This window comes from Primulina tabacum, chromosome 11, assembly GCF_025594145.1.
Source record: "Primulina tabacum isolate GXHZ01 chromosome 11, ASM2559414v2, whole genome shotgun sequence".
Taxonomy (NCBI): domain Eukaryota; kingdom Viridiplantae; phylum Streptophyta; class Magnoliopsida; order Lamiales; family Gesneriaceae; genus Primulina; species Primulina tabacum.
The window spans coordinates 38,850,161-38,862,747 of record NC_134560.1 but is presented as its reverse complement, the minus strand read 5'-3'; the positions used below and the strand labels follow the sequence as shown (position 1 = coordinate 38,862,747).

At 32.6% G+C, this 12,587-nt stretch overlaps 1 protein-coding gene across 1 annotated transcript; it reads right to left on the bottom strand.

Moving 5' to 3' along the window:
* Window positions 1-11,270: 11,270 nt before the first annotated feature.
* On the bottom strand, window positions 11,271-12,413 carry LOC142518605 (L-type lectin-domain containing receptor kinase IX.1-like). The gene is given in 3 exon segments (XM_075621396.1): window positions 11,271-11,580; window positions 11,583-12,371; window positions 12,374-12,413. Coding segments are annotated over 3 exon segments (1,092 nt in total). The 3' UTR covers window positions 11,271-11,317.
* Between the last annotated feature and the right edge of the window lie 174 nt (window positions 12,414-12,587).

Here is a 12,587-nt window from a genome sequence, read left to right as displayed (position 1 = left end):
CAGCAGCGGAGGCAGACGCAGCCCTTTCTTGTTCGAGTTCTGCGCGAGCTGCACTCACTCTCCGACGTTCAATTTTAATCAATATTTGTAACTCTGAAACATCCTCCGTTTCAACATCACTTTCAGCATTAAACTCTTGATCAGAATCAGTTAAAATATCAGTTTTTTCGTCCCTTTTCTCCTCGGTTTCATCGATCAGCGGTACTTCCGGATCATCCTTGAAGAATTTGAGAATCACCCAATTCCATCAAGAACATTCTTAGACAAAATCCGTTCTTTAATCCACCGGATTTCACGGTCAGATCACGTAAAAGCTGAATCAAACTCCACGGGAACCAATCCGAATTCAACAACTTCAACCCAAAACCAAACAGCAAAAACATGCCCAAACATTCATAAACCAGGGTGAATTGCTTCAACAACCAGACATAATCCATCAAAATGAACTTCAGAAACCACTCGTGGAATCCAAGAACAGGGCCCGCGATTATGAAGTGGTAAAAACAAACATAAATCAGCATCTGGGAAACAACTTATTTGTTACTTAACACTGATACATTAATACGTGCTAAAAATACAGTGATCTGTTCATTCCAGACATCCAAAATCCACAGCAAGGAGAGATATCGAGATGGACGATGTTCATGCGGAACAGAGAAACGAGGCCAGAAGATTGATAATCAGTGGCAGAAACGGGCCCGAATCGGAAAAGAGTGCAGCATGTGGATATTTTGACGAACTTTATTGTTATATATATATATATATAAATTAATTCATTATATATTTATTTTAGGATAATGTGGAATAGGTAAAAATTATCACAATAAGGAAATTTAAAATGCTATTTTAATTAGGCAGATACGCGTATATATTTTGAATTTTTTTTTAAATTTTCAAGAAATTTATGACTATTTATTTGTTGTAAATGCACGGGACGGAGTTGATATAATAAAGTTTGTATATATTTTTTAAAGTCTTTATAGACATACAAAATTCTTTTACTCTAGTCGTTAAAAATGTGTGCGATTCCGAGACGACGATGGCTGGAAATAACAAAACAAATGTTAGCAGAGAGATAAAAGGTTTTTTGGGTATCGCTCCGAGGCTCAAATCAGATATGAGAGTTACGAAAATATATGAAGTAACTAATGGAAAAATCAAAAATGTTATAATGTTTTTGTACTCGTTTTTTTAGTAAAATATTGAAGTAAAATATGGAATTTGAAATACATAATTTAATGATTTGAGTTGGATATTTACGTGATAAAAAGCAGTTCAATTGACAATATTATTTAACTGAAGAAAACATAAATAAATGAAAAGGAAAACCTTTCAATAACTAACTGACTAACTAATTAATGATCATCAAGAGCTCTAATTTAGTCTATGGAATTATTGGACTTAGACATTGGAATGTTATATATGTATATATATATATATATATATATATATATATATATATATAACTGTACTATATTATTAAGTGTGAGGACATGATAATAACTACCTAGTGAGGACATCAAATTTTTCTTCCAATTTTACCCTAATATAATACTAATATTACCAATTTTACCCTTATATGATAATAATATTACACTTTTGTTTTTTGTTTTTTTTTCAATTTCAACACACACTTTTATTTTTATTTTTTATTTCAACAATTCAAATATCAATTTAGTCCTTACATAATTTGTCAAATTTCACTTCAGTCCATCGATCATGATAAAAAAGTGTGCAGAGTAACTAGTATATATAAAACAACAGTCATATATATAAAATAACAGTCCAATGTCTAAGTCCAATAATTCCCTAGACTAAATTAGAGCTCTTGATGATCATTAATTAGTTAGTTAGTTAGTTAGTTAGTTATTGAAAGGTTTTCCTTTTCATTTATTTATGTTTTCTTCAGTCAAATTTATATATATATAACTAAACTTATGTCATACTGAAATAAAATGAGGTATGACTCCTCTCAGAACAAATGAAAAATTAATGTGATACAATTAATCTTAATAATAAATCATATTTTAGTTAACACAAAATATTTGTGAGACGATCGATCTCGAGTCAATTTTGTGATACATATATTTTATTTGTGTCACACCTATAAAAAAATACTATTTTTATGAGAGGACCCGGACGCTAATCATCTTCTTAATCATCTTTGGGATTTAATTATCAATTAAGATAAACAGGGTCTCAAAAAAAATTTTCTTTTTAAACATAAGTGCGGAACGTAATGAATTTAACTATTATACATCTCAGTATAAAAGTACAATAATGTACAAGCAATTATTCAAACTAGTCTAAGGTTCAACTACTAATTTCTAGTATTAAACCAAGTCTACATCCAAGTCCGGAATCACCACTCTAATCTCGATCTCTCATCATCCTCTTGACCCTGATCCTGTCCCACCTGTTGTCATGCACACATACAAAACAAGACAACAGCCGGATAACTCCGGTGAGAATAAATCTCAGTATAAATAATGTATACATGCAGTTAACTGAAGTAACATAAAAGCATGAATTATATCTTATCACATGTAGCATAATCAAACACATGTATCAATACCAGTCTGTAAATAAAACATGAATCATAATCTACGAACCATAAATCAATACGGATCTGTAAATCAAGTTCTAGTCTCGATATCTAAGACTCAACTCATCTCTCATTCTAATCTAGGGATCCCGATCTAATTTAGACTTTGGTATGCTGTATCGAATGTCTACAATAGACGTCGATCTACATCTAAGCTCATCGATACACCGTAAGTCTAGAGTCTACGCGGTTCTGACAAAGACTCGGTGATTCTGCCCTAGCTAGGCTGATCTGCCCTAGATTCAAACTCTGGCTCTGCTATAATTCAATAGACTACACATATCAATCTGATAATCTGCAAATATCAATGCAATAAAGTAAAGTATGTGATTTTGGGAAACTTAAGTCAAACCTAACTCGAGTTGTGCAATCCCGAATCAACATTTATTTATACATTTCTCTTCACGATCTGATGAAGACGAAGTCTCGTATTCCAATCTGTCCATACCCAGTCTGGCAATGACAATCGCATAAATACAATATCAGTATACTATTCAATTCAATACCTGTTCTGATCAATATTCAAATCAAATACATAATCTGATCCATATCTGAACAAGGCACAATCTAATTCATATCAATGATATCACGATACAATCGAAATCATTACTGAATCTGATCAATCTCAATCAATACTGAATCTGATCAATATCAATCTACTGATATTTCGACGGCATAACAATCCAGTCACGATAACCCCGTCTATTTCAACACCACCGATATAATACCAGAATTCATAACCAGTATCAGTACAACTCATAATCTGAATAATAACACAACTTTGATATAGAATCTCAACTAATTCAACTCTGAAATTCATAACAATTTCATAAACAATCTATTCTTTAATCTGACTTCGATTCTATGATGGCTAACATGTCAAGAACATCATATATGAATTCCATTTAATTCTGACAACATCATAATTTCAGAACATGTCTAAACGTAACAAAACTTACGTCCAGTTGTAGCCTGCATTGCTAGGAACTCGGTACCGAAGTCGGATTCAAAATCAGACGGACGGATTTTGCACAAGAGGCGTAAGGATTTTTGGCAATTTCCTCGACTCTTTCTTTCGATTTCTTCTTAAGATTAATGTGTGTATGTATAATATATACACGTCGCTCATACAAACCAAGTGGCAATCTTACGTTTGCATGCCACGCGCATATGCGCGCACTGACATCGCGCATATGCGCGAGACCTATTGTCTCCGCATATATCCTGCACATCGCCTCGCGCATATGCGCGACTCATCTCCGCGCATATGCGCGAGACTCTCTGGAGTCACTCGCATAGGCTTCGCGCATATGCGCGACATCTTCCGCGCATATGCGCGAGGTCTTCTGCCTGTTTGGCGCATGTGCGCGCATCCGGTCGCGCATGTGCGCCGATGCTACTGTCCTCGCACATCCATTTTCACACGCGATCTCATTTCGTGTCTCGGTTAGCCCTTTCGTAATTATCTCGATTAAAAATCACTATCGTATTAATTATTGCCAAATCATTCAGATTAATCTCAGATTACGGTAATCAAATTCTCGGGCCTTACATTTTATGTCAAAAATATTACTTATATTGTAAATATGAGAAATATTGGCAACGTCTAATAGATATAGATCTGGGACACAGTCTCAAACTTACTAATTAATTAAATATCGAAATAAAATTATTCAAAAATTATTTACTATTACTGTCATCTTCATTATCTATGGTTATTATAATTACAGATGCTATTAAATATTAATATTTTATTTAATATTATCATTATTACACTTTTATTTATTATTATTATTAAATAATTATTATAGTGTTCTATTTATTATTATAAAATTATTATTAATTTAAAAATAATATTAAGTGTATTTATTATATAGTATTAAATCATTATTATAGTGTTATATTTATTATTATAAAAATTATTATAATTTAAAAATAATATTAATATGAAATATTATTACAATTAGTATTCTCTTATTACTATCATTATTATTAAAACTTTATTTATGTATCTATTATTATTAATATGTTTTTATCGTTGAATTAATTATTAATTTTTTTATTATTATTTTTGGTTATGTTTTACTATTACTTTTGGTTATTTAACTATTATTAACGGTAACTATTATCGTCTTTATTTTATTTATTTATTACGTATTATTAATATTATTCTATTATTATAAATTTATATTATCTTTTATTATTATCTTAATTTTATTAATATTATATTAATATTTTATATTTATTTATTATTAAAATTATAAAAAAAAATCGATATTAGTTATTATCATTATTATTTATAAAAGATAAATGATAAATATTATTATCAGAATTTTAAAAAATTATAATATATATCTAAATAAAAAAGTTTGGGAGAGTTGAAATGAGAATGGGTAAACGTAAATCCACCAACATGGTGAGAAGGCATATTCTAATGAATATGATAATCGGATGGAAAGCTTGTCTTTTAAACCAAAAATTATAGCTGTAGGTAACAGTGCAAATCAAATATTTTATTTCGCACAAAAGCTCTAGCATCATATTTTGATTTATCTAACAACAGAGACAATTATTGCACCCAACAGTGTTCATTCTAATAATAGCATTTTTTGCAATTAGTGAAAATCGAACCCGTATCTTATATCTGATACCACTGTTAGGATCAATCGCTTATCATAGACCAAAAACTATAGTTGTTAGTCAAAGCACAAATTGTATTTCATTAACTTGTGGCAATACATAGTGCACTTACTTAGTGCTACTGAGTCAGGTATTAGGTTCATGGAGTCCGAGAATGTACGTGTCGATTGCGTGGTATTGTCTTATATCTTTTAGATATCATCTTACTTTTACTTAATGCCGACCATGTTTCCAACAGAAAAATTATTACCCGTTAAGATTAGTGTCACGCTTTTACGATCCACTTAGCCAACCAGATCAAGTGGCACAACTTCAGCAGCTTGATGCACACAAAAACTTGTCATGAGATTACCTATTACCGTACTACTTTCACTCATGTATGTTTAACCCAACATCCCCTCAAGAAGTATATAAATATAATTCTTGGGATACTCGAACCAATGACATTGATCTAATGTCAATTGTAGGACCAAACGCTTGTCATTTTACCAAAATTTATTACTGGTGGTAAAATGTTTAAATTCAATATGAAACATTATGGCCAAGATACTGGACACAACGGGTCTCCTTTCTCCGTATGCGCCGAAGGTACTCTTCTATGATCAGATCAAAATAAACAATCATCCGAATTATTATAGTTAGAAAATTTCCACTATTATGATCATCAAGTTTTTTCATTACTTCCACAAAACCCAAAATTATTGCTAGCAAGAGTTTTTACAACGCTTATAATTCTCCTTAAAACATCTCTCCAAAATGTTTATTCTTTCTCAATGTCTTTTTTATTACAAGAATCAATTGTTTTCTTCCTCAACCTTGTTTCATCTTCACCATAACCTATAGTAGATGTTAATAAAGGACTTGATATAACTTTTTCCTATTTGAATAACACACAACAAAAGAAAAACACTTTATCCTTCTTCCGAGAGCACGCTAACCATGATCGATGAAGTTTTTCTCCATTTGACAAAGATCGATTGAATGTTTATCATTGAAACTTCTACCTTGGTCATTAACTGGATACACGATATCCATAACGTTTTTTGAATTTCTCTCCATCAAAAATTCCATCTTTCTTTGTTTTCCAGATCGAACAAATAATCAACTCTTCATCACTTGTATCTATGTTTTCCGTTCAAATTTTCAATATCATTTACATAATCCATTCTATTATTATTATTTTCTTCAATTTTAGCTCCTTCATGATTATTATTTACTTGAAACACATCATTCAAACTTATATTGTTAGATTAGATGTCATGTAAACCAACGGTTGGCTAGAGAATTATTACTCAGTTATAATAAACAATCTTCATTTTAATATAATTCATTATTTCACGGTTTGGTTATTTTTTATCTGTATACCTATGTGATCAACATAGATAAAGACGTTGATTATACTTAATACAAAATGAATCGTAAGTCGATGTTGAAACTCATTTGTAACATTGTGTAATCTAAATGTGTACTAGTCGATTCAGCCGCCTAAAACATGGATAAAGGTCGCTTGAGCTCAAGAATAGTATATGTGATGTTGTGTACCGGGTTTCTTGTTAAGGGCATAGAAGATGTCCAAATGTGCAGATTGGTAGTCATATGATGATTATACCGAACTGTCTTCCGTAGGACTTTCCAAGTGGTTATCATTGCATCGAGAGGATAAGTCCTTTGATATGATTGTACATCATTAGTCCTTACGACCCGGACAACGCTGATGCTCTATATGGCTAGTGATGTGCTTTGACTCGTTTACCTGACTCCAGGAGGGGTCATCAGGTGGCAAGAATGGGTACAGTTGCGACGCATGTAGGAGCCAATGCATTGTAGTCGGGATCAACGCTCACCAACGGTGGGAATATCCTGTGTGATTTGATGAAATAATATGCATGAGATCTCTGCCAGAGTATGAGATGACGTTAGAGAATGAGTCTCCAATTATACATGCAGATGCCACTAGTTTTATCAAAGATATGTCACAGAGTCACGAATTCTTATGCAATAATTGATGAACAAATGGTTGTAGATTCGATCGGATATATGAGATGAAGGACCTTACTGTACGTTAATCATAACTGGTTCTTGCAGTGCACTATTAGTGATACCTAGAATCATGGGCGATGCTACTAGATGTTATTACCATGATTCACTGGGTTTAATAAAAAATATGATTTCCGACATTCTCATGATCAATTGTTGATATATAGAATGGGGCGAATTAGGATAAGCCCGAATAAAAAATTATGTCATGAATCACAAAGAGTTGTGAAGCCACGGCTAGCTGTATTCCTAAACCATTGAGGGTCACACAAGTACTGGATTATTTTGTCCCGTTGAGATAATAAATTCAAGAAGTTGAATTTATATAAATATTAAGATAATAAATTGAAGGAGTTGAATTTATAGAAAACATGAGAAATAAATTCAAGGAGTTGAATTTATGACTATTAAATTTTGGAGGTGATAAATTCAATGAGTTGAATTTATAATTTATATATTAAATTCAAATGTTGAATTTATAAATGATTTAAATTAAATGTAATGAGTATATGTATAATAGGCTTGTAGAAGTACAAGACCAATACACATATTATTAAGGTTCTTAATTGAACTTTAAAAGATTAATTAATAAATTAATAAGTTGGACTAGAATAATTATTTGATAAGCAATTAAATATTTAATTTAATCAATGGGCTCTAAGTTTATATATGTGTATTAGGCTCATGGTTAAAGACAACATTCATTCTCATTTTTCGAAACCCTAGCCTCCAAGCCAAGGGATTTTTCCAAAAAACGACATCTTCCCACTCTCTTTTTTTCGGCAACTTCATATCAATCTCTACGTAAATTCCTTCTATACTTTCTAGTGCAAGTTGGAAGAGGAACAAATAATTCAGTAGTAGATTTGATTTGAAAACTGAAGAAAGTAGATTTGAAGAATGTACGTAGGATTTACAACAAAAGCTACGTTCGCTTGTACCAGCGTAGTTGGAGCCAAGTGAAAATTCACTAAAAATAAAATTTTAACATCATATGTATGTTTATTCAATCCAAACCATACGAGTGTCCAAATATTTGATTATCAAAATTAAATAAAAATTTTAAAACTTTCGGTGCGTTTGGACACGAGAAAACGCGAATCACAACAATATTCTCAATAAAGATTTGATCTGCAACTGAATTATCAGATTCAAAATTTGGTCATTGACACTCTCAGTAAAGATTGGATCAATACAAACCACGACATCATTCAAATCAGAATTTGTAATAGTCAAATCTTCAACTAGAGAAACAACATGTTTTATGTACCTTTCCCTGGATCCAGAGATGGATTTTGTAAGAACCTCGTCTTTCTTTCTTTTGCTTCTTTGAACTTCCATGTTCAAAAATTTTTTACTCATCCCCAACTGGGGTGGGCTCCAGCCCAGGCTAAAATTTTTGGGCCTAAATTTTTTTTTATTAACAACTGTTTAATAGATCTAAGCTGTTACTTTTTTCCCTCATCATTTTTGTCCCTCCAGCCCAGCCCAGGCTAAAAAATTTTTGGGCTTAAGCTGCAAATTTTGTCCCTCATCATTGGTTCTGCCTCTTGTTGCCGTAACCACCACCGCTGGCGGAGGAACTCCCGATTTATCAATTCATTCAGTCCAGGATCAAAATATTTTCTGGCTACGTCCCTGATTCACAATGCAAATCTATCAAAACACATACAAATATAATTTAAATACTAACAAATACTCACAATGCACATCAGTTGTGGTTCAAACCCATACCAAAAGGAAATAAAAAGGATTTAAACGAAAGAGATAAAAGAATTATTCAGATCAGATGTGCAAAGAGATCAAATGTGCAAAGATTTTCTCGCATATTGTTCTCAGCAAACAGAAGCAGAACTTTTTTGAAGACAAGAGAGGAATTCTGGGCAGCAATAATTATCAAATAATGCAATTTACAAGGCATGCATTATATGAAAATTTGAATATTGAGGCATTTCAAAACAAAGAGGGGAAGAACTTTCAGAACACAAATCACGCGAGAGGTTCAAATCTTTCCAATAAGAATCAAAAGAAAATACTTATAAACAAAGCCCAAAACACATGATTTTGTATCATATTTTCTAACATGCTCAAGATTTTCATTTTTCTTCAATTTAAAATTTATGGTTAAAGGCAGTAAGGAAGAGAACGATCAATGGGAATTGGGAAGATAACATGAAAATTGAGAATTCTTTAAGTGAGCCGTGACTCGTGAGCGTGACTGATTGAGTGTAGGTTTAACTCATTGCCATATTTAAAAGAAAGCAAGAAAGCTCATGACCAGAGCCGTACATGTGGTTCACAGGCCTGAGACGATATGTTAAAAAAAATTTGTTATGATAATCGTAAGCTCAGCAAATTAAAAACAACTAAACAATAGATATAAGGAAAATATAATTTACGAGTTATATTTTATCTCTTTGCACACAAGATAAAATAATAAATATATTGGACAAACATTACCATTTTATGCATACAAAATTTTTAAAATTTAATTAACGAGCCGTATAGTTTTATTGTTTAGGCTCTATACAATTGGATTAAATCCCGAATGAGCACAATCATTATTTTAATCATATTCTCAACGGGTCAATATTCAAATTTTTTTAAATGTCCAATGCACATACCATTTAGGTGCAGGCCTCAACACGTTAACATAGGACTAATAAATTTTTTTTGGCACCTGTGAGGGCGGGCCCTGAGGCAATGGCCTATCTCGCTCGCAGGATTGGAGGCCCTATCAAAGAGAAGGCCCTGAACAGTTGCCTAGAGCGCCTCTCCTAGAGCTCGTTCTGGTGATAATAGTACAACTCAAATTTTTTAAATCATACAACAACTCAAATATCACATTTCAATTACTCTAATGAGAATGAATAATTATTGTACTCAACAATGATAATATACATTTTCACCAAAGATATTACCTAGCAAAAGAATGAAATGCGGTTGAGAATATACATTTTATTCGCACTTCATTCAATCTTACCAAGCGTGTTTTTGACGGTTTTAACTAGTTACAATCTATAAGAGAAATCATCCATAAATTTTTTAAATATATTAAAATTTTATGTAAAAAAATTGAGATAAATTAAATACTCCATATTTTTTAAAATTTGAAGCTCACATTATAATCATATACTATGTATAAAAAAATTATGATTTCTTTGGTATGACCATTTCAAGATCATAAATTCAACTCTTAATTTCAATTAACTTTCAAAAATTGTTTCCATAACCACAGTTCATTTTTTGTTATTACATTTCTTATTTTACAAACATGAAAACTGTTTCCAAAATTGCCGCCCATTATTCCTAAGACTATGGAATTTAATTATGTAATATTAAGAAATGATTTAACCAAACTACTAAAATCAAATATATTAAGTCAAAAATAAAAAAATATTACACGTGTACATATTCACTCGCTTGTACAAATTAACGAGCCATAATCCTATCTCATTTCTCCATTTTTTTAAAATTTTTCTAGTAAAATATCGTTCGAAAATTTAATGAGTAAAAATCTTCAGTTTATTTAAAAATCACAGTTCATCTTGCGTTCCCAAGTGGAAGGTCTCAACTCTCAAGTTCGAGATCTAATTTCTTATGAGATCATCTCATCGATCAATTTTATGAAGACATATATCCTCTATTTGATTCGACCCATAAAAATATTATTTTTTGTACAAAAAATATCACTCTTCACTCCAAGTATAAAAATGATCGACCTATATCCGTGAAAAATCTCACGAGATTCCAATTCTTACAACAAAATCTCTCTCCAACTCAAAAAAAGAAAGAAAGAAAGAAAGAAGACTAAATGATATAGAAAATGTCATTATGATTATTACAACTTTTAGTAATATAAGTCCATAGAATTTGATGATTTGAAAATTCATGGCATGAGTTTTTCAAATATGTGTGGCCATGTTGAAAAGTCTATTATGACAAAATATCCATCCATGTATGACAATCATGCACGGGTCCGTGATAACGTAGTACTCCGAAGAACTAAATAATTTATATAAAAAAAACGACGCCTCAAGAAGTTTTAAGCAACGCAGTAGATGGATCAGAACCTGCAGAAGAAGTGGTAACATTTGAAGAATTACTGTAATGGCTGTACTCCAGAGAATCACTCCCGCTAATACTGTAATTCACACCAGAACTCGTAACCATATTCATGGAAGGACTGTAATATATCGGCACCGGCAGCACTGATGGAAGAACGGGCAACTGAGCCTCAAAATTCATCACATTCATCGCCTGTCGTATTGTGGGCCGATGCCGATTATCTGGATGACACACCATAGCCCCACAACCAGCAATCTCTCCATTTCTTCACCATTTTGCTTGATTACTAGGTCTTGATCCACAGCCTCGAGTATTTTCCCGGCACCGTAAAGTTTCCACACCCATTCCACTAATACCACTATATTATTTTCTTGAGATCTAGCCTCAATGGCCTTTTTCCCACAAGTGATCTCTAACAAAACGACCCCGAAACTATATACATCGGATTCTTTGCTGGCCCTGCCGGAGATCACATATTCGGGTGCCATGTACCCTCTCGTTCCTGCCACGATCGTGGTTTGTGACCCTTTGTCGTGATCTACCAGTCGAGCTAGACCGAAATCACCAAGTTTGGCATTGAAGTTCGAATCCAGCATGATGTTGCTTGACTTGATATCTCTATGGACTACACATTGATCCCATTCTTCATGTAAATACAACAAAGCTGAGGCTAATCCCTGTGCAATTTTGTATCTAACTTCCCATGTCAACACTGAATTATGTTTAAAGATATTTGAATATAAGCTCCCATTTGGCAAGTGCTCGTAAACAAGGAGGAGTTCACCTCTTTCGTGGCACCAACCGATGAGTTGGACGAGGTTTCTGTGTCTTAATTGGCTGATAATCTTCACTTCTGATGCATACTCTTTTAGGCCTTGATGTGATCCACTTGATACCCTTTTTACAGCAACATATGAGTTGGTTTCTTTCAAGAAACATCTATAAACTCCACCAAACCCCCCTTCTCCAAGCTTTAATTCCTCTGCGAAATGATTAGTTCCACGGGACAATTCAGCATACAAAACTTCTTAGCCCCGGTGCCCCTTTGAAATTCGTTATCCATCGATGGGTCGATAGCGTATGTATGTGTATCTCTTGATTCCTTGTTATACTTTTTTCTTCTTCAAGAAACAGCCAACAAATCCCAAAACAAGAATTAGAATCGGCAATCCAACTCCTAATCCGATAGCTAATTCCCGGCCTCCCCGCTTCTTCTTTCGCTTTCCATCTTCAATGG